At 44.6% G+C, this 14424-nt stretch overlaps 2 protein-coding genes across 2 annotated transcripts; both read left to right on the top strand.

Annotated features, from left to right (window-relative positions):
• Positions 1–4239, top strand: LOC101786343 (auxin response factor 1). Its single transcript, XM_004967304.4, has 12 exons — positions 1–509; positions 614–670; positions 951–1106; positions 1184–1268; positions 1410–1500; positions 1623–1787; positions 1871–1990; positions 2111–2183; positions 2308–2473; positions 2553–3196; positions 3342–3526; positions 3615–4239. The coding sequence occupies exons 1-12, from the start codon at positions 288–290 to the stop codon at positions 3712–3714; spliced, it is 2064 nt and encodes a 687-aa protein (XP_004967361.1). The 5' UTR covers positions 1–287; the 3' UTR covers positions 3715–4239.
• A 613-nt stretch (positions 4240–4852) lies between these two features.
• Positions 4853–8677, top strand: LOC101785932 (probable protein ABIL3). Its single transcript, XM_004967303.3, has 9 exons — positions 4853–5471; positions 6366–6448; positions 6559–6709; positions 6843–6942; positions 7027–7122; positions 7199–7235; positions 7909–8030; positions 8120–8211; positions 8352–8677. Exons 1-9 carry the CDS (start codon positions 5358–5360, stop codon positions 8502–8504), a joined length of 948 nt encoding a protein of 315 aa, XP_004967360.1. The 5' UTR covers positions 4853–5357; the 3' UTR covers positions 8505–8677.
• Positions 8678–14424: the final 5747 nt, after the last annotated feature.

Genomic DNA, 14424 nt, shown 5'->3' with positions numbered 1-14424 from the left:
ACTGGGTATTGTGTAACGCCGCCGTTGAGCTTCCGCCGCGCCCACTTCCTCGTTCCTCCCTCCTCCTTCGCCTCCCAATCTCTCCTCCTCTCCCGCAAGGCCACAAGGGAGGACAAGGCCTTGCGCCCTTGCCTCAACAAGCCCCACCGCGCCTTTCTTTAATGGGGCGAGCCTAACAAACACGCACAGCCACCACCGGTGCGGTGACCACACTGCTGCTTCTTCTCTTCCTCGCTTGTCCCCTCCCTCTCCCCCTCCTCCCGGGGACTGCGAGAGAAGCAGAGGCCATGGCGCAAGGGCGGGAGCCGGAGCTGTTCGCGGAGCTGTGGCGCGCCTGCGCGGGGCCGCTGGTGGAGCTGCCCCAGACAGACGAGAGGGTCTTCTACTTCCTGCAGGGCCACCTGGAGCAGCTGCAGGAGCCCACCGACCCGGCGCTGCTGGCCGAGCAGATCAAGATGTTCCAGGTGCCCAACAAGATCCTCTGCAAGGTCGTCAACGTCGAGCTCAAGGTAATTCAGTATTTCAATTCAGTTCATTCATGCCTCTTCGTTCCGCCGCCCTTCAATTCTGCCTTTTTTGCTAATAAAATTCTCTTTTGGGCTGTGCTGTGCAGGCCGAGACGGAAACGGACGAGATGTTCGCCCAGATCACTCTGCAGCCCGACCCGGATGTGAGTCAATTCAAACACACAGTGCTCTCTCCCTTGGCCTTGCAGCATGTCCTCGATTCCCTGAATTCTGCACATCTTCCTCGTTTGAATTCCCTGAATTTTGAGTTCCTCCTCTGTCTACAAAAGTAATATATATATATATATATATATATATATATATATATATATATATATATATATATATATAAGTTTCAAGATTTTGTAGGCAAAGCAATTCAATGCACTCATTTTGGGACACTGGACCATATGGATTTGTCTGAAAAAAGTCTGGCTTTTGCAGCAGGTGAATCTGCCCACATTACCTGACCCTCCCCTGCCGGAGACGCCGAGGCCAGTGGTGCACTCCTTCTGCAAGATTCTCACACCATCCGACACCAGCACCCATGGCGGTTTCTCTGTTCTCCGACGCCACGCAAACGAATGCCTCCCGCCACTGGTACGCACAATTCGCATGTCTTCAGTACAGCGCATGTTACGGCAGCTGAAAATTCACAATTGGTTGTTGTTAAACAGGATATGTCGATGCCGACCCCGACCCAAGAACTCATCACGAAGGACCTACATGGATCTGAATGGAGGTTCAAGCACATCTACAGGGGTATGCACAGTCTCCACTGAATTGTCTTATAAATAATTTGGCCAAATTACCCTCTGGTGCTTAATTGGGTCACAGATCAGGGTAAAGTTTGTACCTTTATGCAATTTCTGTTGCTCAATTCTGCAATTCTTGCTTCTCTAGGCCAACCCCGTCGGCACCTTCTGACTACTGGATGGAGTACTTTTGTCACATCAAAGAAGCTGATTGCGGGTGATGCGTTCGTCTACCTGAGGTTAGATCTCAACTGAACGAACAGCTTGTGCGGATGATTCAGTTCCGAAAAGAGAAACTTGTGCACATGTTCATATCAAGTATATGTACAACTTACAAGAGACTATGGCTTTGTTTTTTTAGGAGTGAGACAGGACAGCAGCGCGTCGGAGTGAGACGCCTTGTGCAGAAGCAGAGCGCAATGCCAGCATCTGTTATATCGAGCCAAAGCATGCATCTTGGGGTGCTTGCAAGCGCATCACATGCTATTAAGACTAATTCCATTTTCCTAGTGTATTATAGGCCAAGGTTGGACCTTTTCTGCCACCATTTTTTTTTCCATGCAGTAGTGCTTGTTCTCTGCTAATAGTCATTCTTGTTTATTTTTTTAGGTTAAGCCAAAGCCAATACATCGTCAGTCTGAACAAGTACCTTGAAGCTAGTAAAATCGGGTTTAATGTGGGCATGAGGTTTAAGATGAGTTTTGAAGGGGAAGACGTCCCTGTGAAGAAGTAACGATTCATCCTGTCATCTCATATGTTTCTATTTCAGTTTATTCCTCTTCCTCATGTGTTGCTGACTTGTTGTCCTCTCAAGCTGACATGATCAATCCATCTCCTTTAACCCTGCAGGTTTTCTGGAACTGTAGTTGATAAAGGAGATCTTTCTCCACAATGGCAAGGTTCTGAATGGAAAACATTGAAGGTAAGATCTGTTCGATATACTTTTTGTTCTTATCATCTGCCTTCCCATTTACCGAAAAAATATACCTGCCTTTTTTTTCCTTAGAGAAGGTGATGAGAACTTCTAAATTTTCTTGGTTTATTAGGTCCAATGGGATGAAGCCACAAATTTGAATGGCCCTGAGAGGGTTTCCTCATGGGAAATCGAGCCATTCGATGCCTCTACACCTACCATAAACATACCTGTGCAACAATCAACAAAAAACAAAAGGCCCAGGGAGACAGCTGAAAGCCTGGATATTCAGGCAATGGGTATGGCATTGAAAATTCCACATTACTTGTCTTAAAAGAAGTAACCGGAAATTTGGGCCTGATGTTCATAATTTTGCAGAACCTACTCAAGAATTTTGGCTCTCTGGAATGCCTGAACAGCATGAGAAGGCAGGTATTGGCTCCAGTGAACCCAATTGTATCTCTGGACATCAAGTTGTTTGGACAAGTGAACGTGCAGGATACAGTGCCATGAGTAGTTCAGTTTGTCAGAATTCTGTAGTACTAGGGAATTGGTTCAAGGACTTCAACTCCTCAAGCAAGGGGGCCTCCCCTTCCTTGTCAGAGATTTCTCAGAAGCTGTTTCAGGTTACCAGTAATGACGCGAGGGTTCCTCCTTGGCCTGGGCTTTCTGCTTATCAAGCTGAGGAACCCTCTTCCAAGTTGTCTTCCAACACTGCTCTGTGCAGCTACCAGACCGAGGAGGTTGCTCCAAATTTTTCCAATGCTGTTGAAGAAAAGAAGGAACCCGGCATGTTTCGTCTGTTTGGTGTCAATTTGATTAACCATACAAGGAACGCTGCTGCTAGTGAAAAGATGACTGTAGGAGTTAGGGAGATATCGACCCGAACTGCTGGTTCTTTGGAAGACTCTGGTCAATTATCAGCACTCTCTAAAGTCACTAAAGATCATACACAGAATGTGAACGAAAGCCCCCGAGAAATCCAAAGCCATCAGAATTGCACTGGAAGAACTCGAATTAAGGTACAAGTTTTGTTTTTCTCTTTTCTATCTCCTTGTATTGCTTTTTTAAGCTGTAGTTTTTTTGAAACGAACCAAGCAGGAGAGCTGCCGATTATACTTTTTTAAGCTGTACTGTAAACTGAAGTTCGTATTTGACCTGTGTTAGGTTCAAATGCAAGGAAATGCTGTGGGAAGAGCTATAGATTTAGTGAACCTGCATGGGTATCCGCAGTTGATCAGCGAGCTTGATGAGATGTTCGAGATAAAAGATCTGAGCTCCAAAGAGAAATGGAAGGTGGCTTTCACGAATGATGAGGGTGACACGATGGAAGTCGGCGATGTTCCTTGGCTGTAAGCTACCTTGTGCACACCCCCCAAAGGTAATTAGACAGGAGCTTAATGGGTTGTGGCTGACATACACATTATATAACTTGTGCAGTAAGTTTTGCCAGACGGTGAGGAAGATTGTGATCCATCCCATTGAAGATGAGAGCGACATGGATCCTTTCTTGGAGCAGGATGTGAAGACCGATTTTTAGAAGGGAGGGCAGGGATGGAAGGTGGACTTTTATTTGGAGCCTTTCACTATTGATGATGAAGCATCTCGTTTTGCTGGGGGCGGAAGATGGTTGTAGCTGAAACATTGAAACGTGATGGCTAGCTTGTCTTGATGACGCAACAGATTGGTTGCTGGCGTCAGTTCTTTCTTCTCATGCATTTTGAGGAAGAATTGATGTAACATAGGTTTGCAGAAATGAAGGGAAAAAAAAGGTTTGATAATGTGTCTTTAGTTTGGTTTAAAGAAGATGACAGTCAATTAATGTGTGTCTAGTAGTCTGCCTAAAAAGGCTTAGTGAAAGCCCTACCGGGGTTAAGGAATAATGAAGATGGATGTATAAGACAGACCTATGGGAATGTAAGTTTTGTAAATATCAGTAGGTATATCATATATGGGAGGGTGATATTATGATATGGGATTAGGTGCCATGGCTTGACTCATGTGTACTGTGTTGCAGTGTTCTGAATTCTCGTGATGAGAATTGCATTGGATGTGGTCTGCATTATGTTAACGAGTCTGCATTCTTGTGTTGCAGTGTTTTTGAACTAACTAGTTTGTCCTAGACGTCAATATTATATAGCAACCGTTTGCGCCTTTACCTGTTGGTATGGTATGGCTGAGGGCTAGTTGCCTGTAGCTGGGAATTCAGGGCGAAATCTGAGACATGATGGAGTTGAGTGCGTGCTGTGCTGAAGGCCTGATGACCTCAAGTTGAGTTCAAATTCACATCCACCAGACCAGAATTGCTCATCGGTTGGTAAACAAAAAAATTTACTACTCACTAATAGCAACCAGTGCAGTGATTTCATACCATACCCGGTCGGCCGGCTGCCGAAGAGAAGAGAAGACAAGACAGACGAGAGAAAGGACTCGCCGGCAGAAGAGGCAGGATTGGGCTTTCTGTTAGGGTTGGTCTGTTGGCTCCGGCGGCCCGTCCCGACGAGATACCAAACCAGGCAGGGCCGGTGGGACGGACGGCCCAGCTGAGCATGCAGATGGTGTGGCACACAACCACCACCGACCGACCGTTGTCAAAGAAAAGCTTCCTTCTTTGTGCCACCAACAATATGCGTCTCACGTGACCCCTGCCGTCCGGTTGGCCTTCATTGCAGGCAGCAGTCCAACGGTGAATGAATGCTCCAACTCGCTGCTCCCGTCTGCTCCCCTCCCCTTCCGCGCAAACACAAAGAGAAATTAGCAGGCAACAAATTGCCCCTTTTAATCCTGTCCTGTCCCTCCGCCTCTTATCCTCTTCTTCCCCACGCCCGTCGCATTCCGTCCCCGGCCATGGCCCATCCTTGCTCCACCAATCGCTAGCGAACCTGCAAGCTTCCAAGCCACCGGGACCCAAACCAGATCTTGGCGACACCAACAGCGCAAGTAGAGAGAGTAGAGGTGGTTGTTCAGCCCCCTCCCTCCCTGTTAGCGTTTGTGTTGCCCCCCCATATTATAGGTGAGCCACCCCACCACCACCGCCGTCCACTGGAGGAGCGGATTCGATTGGAGCTTCAAAAAGCTCCCTGCTTTCTTGGGGGTTTTGGTTGCCCAACAAGGGGAGGGGTTTTGGTGCCCTTGGGAGGAGGAGGAATCTTGGCAACAGGGGAGGGAGGCGCCGCTTCGCCCATGGAGGCGGTCGCAATGTCGCCGTCATCGGTCTCCTCCCACATCTATGACGCCGCCTCCATCACCGACGACATGTCCTTGCAGGAAGGCCTCCTCTTCTCAGACACCCTCAAGGTATGCGCTATGCTCTTCCCATCTGCGCAAAACTTCTCCCTTCTTGTTCCTATGGATCTATCTAGGCAATGTTTTTGTCCAAGGGCCTCATTCCTTGATTTCTGCCTGCGTTCCCGCAAAACAAAATGCGATGCCGTGTAACATTTTGCTGTGCGCTTTCCTGTCCATGTCAATATTGTCAATCACAAGATTTTGTCCCTAGTTAGCTTAGGTCTACTATTACACACTGTAGGAGTAGGATGTCTAGTCCATGCCCATACCTGTTACAGTAATAGTGATCTTGAATACTTACTGGAGTAGTAGTATTTACTCGCACATTTCTACCTCAATCAACCATTTACCGATCTCTAACCTTGAAATATCCTTACTTCCTTCCTTCCAACAAAAAGTGAGGGAACCATGTATAGTCACTGCCTTTGCAGCTCTATAATGGCCGCACCTTTCCTCCCCCTACTTTCCCCTTATTAAGCAAAAGCACCATCCCATTTGGATTTTCAAAATGCACTTGTCTGCATAAACGGCACTGTGGCGCTGACCCAGCACAGAGGCTCTTGCTAAGAAAGCAGCATCCAATCTGTTTGCTTTGTACAGCTTTGCTTTGCCCATATATGCAAGGGCTGTCTGCTCATTTAAAGTTTAAACCTGTCGTTCAATTGAGCGTTACCAATTTTATTGCTCTGTTAATGCCAATGCTTAACGTGCTGCTGCCATCTATTGTCAAATTTGTCTCTGCTTGGGTTAAAGAAATTAGGATCCTTGTCCACAACGAAACCCCACATGGCTATGTCTTAGTTAATTATTAATGTGTCCTCACTATGTGCTGATCTGGCATTTCTTATTACTATCTTCTATGCTTTCTCTGCTTCAGTGAAATAAATTATGCTTTATTTGTAGGACCTGAGGAATCTGCGGTCACAGCTATACTCAGCGGCAGAATATTTTGAAGTATTTTACCGAAACAACTCGCACAAATCTACGTATGATCTTTTTCTGGATCTTTGTTTCCTTGTTTGTCTTGTCTCCTGTTGCTTCAATAAACATGTAACACATCTCATCTCGTACTGTTCGCACTAATCTTCTTCTGTAGGGTGATGACGAGTTTGAAAGATTACACAGTTGAGGCCCTTGTTAGCACAGTGGACCATCTGGGTTTTGTCTCATACAAGGTGGATAATCTTGTCAGCGAAAAGGCTGATGAGGTTAACGAAACAGAATTTCTAGTATCTTCAGTTGAACAGGTATAATGCCTACTGTAGAAAATTTCTTTTAGTAATATTTTGTTTACTATGTTTTGCAAGTTTGCTGCTATATCAGACTGTTACATTTGTCTATCTGTAGCCTTCAGGCCATTGCTGTTTCTCATGATTGCAGAGGGTACGAATTTGCCAACAGACAATTGACCAGGAAGGAAGATCTCAACAAGCTCTTCTCATCAAGGCGCCAAAGTACCACAGGCGTTACATATTACCAGGCAATTTCACGCTCCATTCTATTACTACTGCATTAAACAACAATCTTCTTTGGATGTATAGATTATTGTAGCTATGTTTTATAGGCGTGGATCTACTGGAATCTTCCATTCATCCAGTTTCGGAACCTCCACGATATAACAGACAATATACAAGTCGCAAAATGCACAAGTCTCAATCTTGTAAGTTCATTGAACTTCTGATCTGTAAATCTTTGAAATTGTTACTGTGTTGTTGATTTTCAACTGCTCGTTCCAGCTATTTCTACTCCCGGTTGTCGGCAGACTACAATGAGGTAAAACAAATAGGAACTCTCAGATCCCTCCGTTGCATGTTTAATTTTGGAAAAGTCCAAATTACTCCCCTCAAGTATAAATAAAGTCTGGATGACCCCCTAAAGTATTTCTCGGTTCAGTTCACCCCCTAAACTATACCATTTGGTTCAATTTACCCCTTAACATATTTTGTCTTTTTTGTTTCTCCATGCACAAGTGAAATTTTAAGTTCAAATTTTGCAAGATGATAGCAGACAACATAAGATATGTTAAAAAAATATATCATAAATTTTTCATCACTATTTTGATAGGGTAGAATATTTAATGATAAAATTTATCGTTGAGATACAAATTATATAAAAACTAATGATGGAAAATTCATAAAATATTTTTTAATATAGATTATGATGTCCGCTGTCACCTTGCAAAGTCTCAAATTAAAATTCAACTTGTGTATGAAAAAACAAAAATGACAAATCGCATTATGGGGTAAGTTGAACCAAATAGCATAATTTAGGGGGTAAATTGAACCAAAACATAGTTTAGGGGGTTATATGGACTTTCGCTATACTTGAAGGTAGTAATTTGGACTTTTTCCTTTAATTTGTTGGGTCAAAGTCACTGTTCACTGTTCAGTATCCATAAAGATACACTGCAGCCCTTTTTTTTTAAATAATGCATGTTCTGCTGCAGGCGTGCTCGTTCACCATCTCCTACACCTAACGACGCATATCACCGATCCCGGTCCTTGTCACCTTCTCGAAAAGCACGGGCTAAATCTCCATCTCCTCGAATCATGAACTCAAATACAAAAGGTATATTGTCCTATGTCTGATTCAGCGTATCTTTGAATGTGGAGCTTGCATAAGGAGGTTAATGGGCAATTATCACATTTACTATGCAGATACAAGAGCAGGCTCGCCAATACCAAATTCTAATCCTCTGGCACGGTCCTCTACGGTCGCAAGAAGACCACCTGCGAACTCAAAGCATTTGGTATGTCCTGAGCACAGCTCTGACTTATTCATGTCAGTTTGGGACAATACTACTGGTAGATTACTAGAATAATATCATTGGATTTCCGTTGTGTTTGATCACAGAAAGCATTTTTTTTGGTAATGTGACATTCTGTGCAGAGACAAACTTCAATGCAGTTACATACCGACTGGGACCACCACAAGGAGCAGGAGAAAAGCTCAAGCAAAGGCAGGGGTTTCCTCAAATCGTTGCTCACAAGGCGCCGGTGGAGGAACGACGAGTCATTGTACAGTTACTTGGATGAGTATTGATTGTTGGAATGTGGAAAACAAAGAAGTTTGCTGTTAATTGAATCTTCAACCGTCTGATATTTATGATCTCTTGCTTTGGCAAAAGGTTGTGATCGTGTCCTTTCCTTTTTCTTTTGCGCTTAATTCTTCATGTATTTATACAACTCAAGCACGTGGTGAATGCTGCTCAGGCGCTCATGGTTGCATTGCATTGCTCAAGTATAGCCATCAGGAACTAAACACAATGTTCAGAAGAGGTTTCCCATTTTCAGTTTCAGAATTGAGGGGTTACCGTCAATTCTTATCTTGAAGCCAAAGATGGAATACACACTAGGGTCCATGTCACTAGAGATCTAACTAATCATTGCATTCCCTCTTTAGACTTATCTATGCTATGCTGGTCCGTCTGGTTCATATTATTGAGTTCCTCCTGTTGGTGAGACGGGATGGGAGCAACAATATACATCAAACACTGACGGGCTCCTACTAAGCTCTTGCCCTATGGACACTGGGAGTACATCTTATCTGTCGTGATCAGAAGATGTAAATTAGCCGGTGGCTTTCTTGTCGCGTCTGAAAGAAAGCAAATTTCTTCATCTGATCATCAAGATGCTTGATGGCCATCATTCACCTCTCACATTGTAATGACTGGGTGGAGGAGGCTTGGAAAGATTAATATGAGCATGCTGCATGGTCCAACTCTAACAGTACCAGTGTCCAACTGTTAATCCATGACCACTTGCTACTAGTTTTCAGTCCACTACTGCATCTTTCCCTTTTGCGTGTGACTGTGATTAGACTTGTATACACCACATATTGTCTTGTGTTAAAGGAACCGATCCCAACCTGATTTCGACTCAACTAATAAAGGAAGTCCAGCGATACACAGCAGAACCCCCCAAAATGGACTTCTTGATGTGTAGGTAGATCTACGGGCTTGTTTCGGGCCTGCTGCTCTTGGGCCTCTCTATCCAAAAAAAAAAACACAGAAAGAAACATCGAAACCACCAAACAGAAGAGCTTCTCTTGGGCCTTTTACAAAAGCTGCTGCTCAGATAGATAGTGAGCATGCATGAATTTTGTCATCCTGCACCACATGTACAATCAATCGTATTAGGTGCTACTAGACGACATGCATCAAGATGCAAAGGATTTATCAGCAACTTACAAGCAAGAAGCATTCTTTTTTTTTTTTTGGTTGAGTGGTTGAGACCAATCAGCAGGCTGCTCCCCTCAGTTTTACCCACTCGTGCCTTTCTTTTGTCTTCTTTTGTGTGTGCAGCAAATAGATTGATGTTCACCTTTTGGTTTTATTTAGGTCCCTTGGAATCATCCTGTTGCTGTGCATTGCTGCTGTGGCTGAAATTAAAAAGAAATTCCCGGAATAATTAATTTATGCGTTGTGTCGTGGTCACCAGCCAGTACGTTTTCAAGGACAGACAGACAAGTTAGCAAGCTTTGACTCCCTCAGCGTTTGGAAAACAAGCATCATCCTATATGGTGCATCCTGCCATCATGTGGAGAATTGAATATTCGAGGTAGCAGCTCTAGTTTCCTGCCATCATATGTGTATTCTATAAGATCGAGGAGGAGATATATGACCAAATGCTCACATAGTAGATTTGACCAGGAAATCTTTTGGATGGACTAAAACTAAACTTTAGACGTGTTTATAGTATGCATTCCGTGTTGTACTAGTCCGCTAGCTGCTTCATCAGATATATATTAAATGTATGTTTCATATATGCGAATCAAGCACACACACACACCCAACCAACCAATGCAATGCAATGATATGGTGCATCCTGCCATCATGTGGAGAATTGAAGATTCGAGCTACCAGCTCTAATTTCCTGCCATCATATGTGTATTCTATAAGATCGAGAAGGAGACTTAGTTTTTTTTAAAAAAAAACTCGAGGAGAGAACATTGTATAGATCTTATCAAGTTGCATAAGGAACTCCTCTCGTGTCTCTCTCTCTATATATGACCAAATGCTCAAGGGCAAACCTTTTGGATGGACTAAAATTAAAGTTTAGACGTTTAAATTTTAGTTGGCTAAAAATTAGCCCATCTTGTTTGGAGCTAGAGCTAATTTTTAGTCCATTTATTGGTAAAAGTCCATTCTATCCTTAGGGGTGGAGGAGAAAACATGGTAAGATTTTAGCGGGAGGGTATTTTTAGTCTTTTGCCATTCGTGTCTAAAATTAGCTCCCATTAGCTGGGTTTGAAGGGCTAATGAACTAAAATTTAGGGGGTGTTTGGATACCAGGGGTTAAAGTTTAGCTCTGTCACATCGAATGTTCGGATGCTAATTAGGGGGACTAAACATGAACTAATTATAAAACTAATTGCAGAACCCCTAGGCTAATTCGCGAGACAAATCTATTAAGCCTAATTAATCCATCATTAGCAAATGGTTATTGTAGCACCACATTGTCAAATCATGGACTAATTAGGTTTAATAGATTTGTCTCATGAATTAGACTCCGTCTGTGTAATTAGTTTTATAATTAAACTATGTTTAATAGTCCTAATTAGTATATAAACATCCGATGTGACAGGACTAAACTTTAGCCTCCTGTAACCAAACACCCCCTTAGTGGGGAGGTTGGCTAATTTTTAGCCCACTTTTAACCCCACTATTTGGATCATCATAGTAGCCCCTGGATCCAAACAGGACCTAAGTAGTGTAGTTGGATGGTCCTTTATTTGTATTTTTAGGTTTGCGCACAAGGAAACTAAGATGTCCGGTTTACTTGTACCGGTACAATCTTATCTCCTACTTAAGCTTCTGTGGAAAAAAAATTAAACACCATACGCCTTGCGCGAAGCTAGAGAAGGAGCATAATGTCTTCTTATCTTAAGAGAGGAGTATGTCTAGCCGGCTGCTTGCATTTGTTTTTATCCTGGGCCGGGGAAGGAAGAAGTTGGAGACAAATTAATTGGATTGGCAATATATTATTTCAGGCATATACATGTCAATTCGGTCAACTGTTAGAAAACTAAGAGGGAAGCTAGTAATATGAGTTATGTATACAGACGACGGTACCGTGTCTAGGACAATTAGAAACGGTGTACTGAGACAGAGCACGGCAGTCCAGCATCCCAGAATTAAGAAAGCCCAGCTAGCATGGAGCTTTAGTTTGAACTGGGGCTAGCAGGAAACTTAACTGAACAACACATATGCAGCCGCGATTCCATGTCCCGATGAGCCAATGTGCAAGTAGGGGAAATTAAAGAAGATGATCGACGAGGGCGTGAGTAATTAATTCATAGACCCTACTGTCCCTCTCCGTGGAAGCAAATTAATACTAATCTCTCCAGCGAGAGCTAGTATTAAGTTGACGAACGAACAATAGTAGTCGTCGTCCCTGTCGATGTCCACGGATACTTCTTCCATCCCACAAATATTATTCATTTAGCCTTCAAAATTTATCCCACAAAGAGTGTTCATGTAACTTTCAGACCATCCAATAAATATCCTCATAATACCTTCCGGCTCAGTGAACAAATCGATTATTTACTCCCACCATCAATACCCGAGCTAGACTCACTAAATAAGGAATGCTAATAGGTCCGACAATTACTACAAGCGTGTATGCATAATTAATTCTACTCGGTAATCCATCCGATTAAGAAGAGTTATTAGAAGTATTTTGGACTTTTAACATTTCTACTATCTTGTCTAAAATTTTCTAATGCCCATCAACGCGCTCGTCGCTGGGTCGGGGCGGAGGTGGCGGCGAGCAACAGCTCCGCCGGTGGCTCGGTTCCTCTCCCACCCGACGCCCTGTGCAACGGCAGCGGCTGACGAACTACGACGGTATTTTTTGGAACTTTTAGGGGTACTTTGGACTTTGCTCACTTTTAGCTGGTTTAGCTAAGTTTTAGCTAGACATCTAAATTTAGCCAAAGGATCAAACAGGAGCCATGTCGTGGCCTTTCCTTCGCCGGCACATTCTTCTTTCCCCTCCAGCATCCACTATACTACCGTACCAATACCATTATTTGGTGCTGGGCAAGTTGGCGTAGCAGCTAGCTAGCTGCTGCTCTCTTGACAGCGATGGAATATGCCCATTCAATTCGATCATTCATAGCGAGCTGATGGAGCTGTCTGCAGTCTGAGGTGGACGACGCGGACCTGGTGAAGATGGATGAATCGAATTAGGAAGCTGCTAGAAGAAGATGAACAAGACTAGTCATGCATCCTATTCCTATCCTACCAGCGCCGAGCTTGTGTATATATGAAGTGTCAATGTCATGAGCGTATATCAGGTACCTGTCGCCAAGGATTTTGTTTGTCGATCCCATGCCATCCAGCAACGCGTACACGAATGCCATGCTCGATCGCAGGTGGAAGCAAATAATGGATCGATAGATGTGCAGGGAGCTCGTGGATTATGAATAATGACCATTTCATCTGAGACGACAGTACGGATCGATACGGCAGGGAAGCTAGCCGGGTCATCACTCAGATTATTACATTACACTACTGAGATCGATATATATAGTATATAGTCAGTCGGCACCCAATTACTAGATTCATCGGATCCGATGGATACTCCCAAGAGCCGTTCGTTCCGTACATTCATCCATCTCGACCCACCCACTTGTATAATTCTATATGCCTCTCCATCGTCACACCACATCACATCCATTCATACATATGCACTGTTAGTTCATCGATCTGCAGCTTAACTTCATCGGATCCGATGATGGTAGCCTGCAGTCGGACGATGGCGAAGCTGGCCGGCCGGCCGGCCAGCTTCAGATATGATGGACCGTATCCTATTCCGATTCCTACATACCACTGTACAAGAGATAGGCATAGTAGTAGGCTAGCTGCCGGTGCCGGGCGTTGCCATCTGAATCGGAATCTGTGCCGGAGGGAGATGCAGCTAGCTAGCGGCCGGGCGGCGGTGGAAGAAGAACATGCCGATGCGCACTGCCATTGGCCGATCAGATCCACGGCCAAGTGGACACCCGTCGCCATCGCCACCAGGCAGCTGGTCGGCGATAGAATATTACGGTAGCTGCTCCGCCCGTCCGGGATTGGAGGGGGCTAGCCGAGCCGCTGCGACGCGGCCGCCGGAGTGGGACGCGGTAGCCGGAGCCCGGTGCGTCAACAGCGACCCCGTCCATCCATCCCATCTCCCTGCTCGATATGATCAACACGTGGTGCAGCGCCTTCCACGGCTCTCTCCCTCCCTGCTGTGCCTGTGGACCTGTGGTGGGCCCGCCGATTATTGCTATGGCCGTGTTGGAGTGCACCCGGACATGCCCACCATTATTTTACCTCCATAGTCCTGGCCGACTGATCGACCAAAAGTATCCGATGGTATGGTAGCCACTTGGATAATAATCTGTGCTATAACCGATACGCGACAAAGTTGTTCAATTATCTGGGTGCTATGAACCAAGAAGTTTTCCCTTCGTCAGGCAACTTTTATGTTTTTTCTCTTTAGACAAACCAACTTCTCGTGGATTCATAGCTCAGCAAGCATAGCATGCACTTTCCGCTATGTTTATGCTCTTTCTTTTAGAACCACTTGTATTTACTACCTTATCTCGCCGATAAATATGCTACATATCTAAATGAAAATGGTAAGAACCGGCATCATGTCATTGTTCCTATGTTCTCACTTGGAGTGAGAAAGAATTTCATAAATCCAAACCGTAACTCATAATAGAGGGCAAGGTAGATTCCGGGAGCCCCAGAGCAATAATACTCTGGTGGATGTAGATGTGATTCCTGGCATTATTCATACACAGGGTCTGTGCTCGTGAGATGTGTTGGTTTTGCATTTGGCTTGGCAGATTGGCAGCCCACTTGTGGAAGGAATTCCATTATCTTATTCCGGTCCACCACTCCGGGGCGCGGCAGCACACGCACCACTTCTCCCTCCACCCCCGCAGCCACATTTGATCCCCCTCCCCC

Source organism: Setaria italica, chromosome V (assembly GCF_000263155.2).
Source record: "Setaria italica strain Yugu1 chromosome V, Setaria_italica_v2.0, whole genome shotgun sequence".
Classification (NCBI taxonomy): Eukaryota; Viridiplantae; Streptophyta; class Magnoliopsida; order Poales; family Poaceae; genus Setaria; species Setaria italica.
The sequence above is the reverse complement of the archived record's forward strand: the minus strand, read 5'-3'. Positions and strand labels throughout refer to the sequence as shown.

Coding starts and splice junctions, on each gene's coding strand:
- LOC101786343 (XM_004967304.4), top strand. CDS start 288: ATGGCGCAAGGGCGGGAGCCGGAGCTGTTCGCGGAGCTGTGGCGCGCC. Junction 1,269..1,409: donor GTTCAAGCACATCTACAGGG/GTATGCACAGTC, acceptor TTGCTTCTCTAG/GCCAACCCCGTCGGCACCTT. Junction 3,527..3,614: donor GTCGGCGATGTTCCTTGGCT/GTAAGCTACCTT, acceptor TAACTTGTGCAG/TAAGTTTTGCCAGACGGTGA.
- LOC101785932 (XM_004967303.3), top strand. CDS start 5,358: ATGGAGGCGGTCGCAATGTCGCCGTCATCGGTCTCCTCCCACATCTAT. Junction 6,710..6,842: donor TAGTATCTTCAGTTGAACAG/GTATAATGCCTA, acceptor TCATGATTGCAG/AGGGTACGAATTTGCCAACA. Junction 6,943..7,026: donor CAGGCGTTACATATTACCAG/GCAATTTCACGC, acceptor TATGTTTTATAG/GCGTGGATCTACTGGAATCT.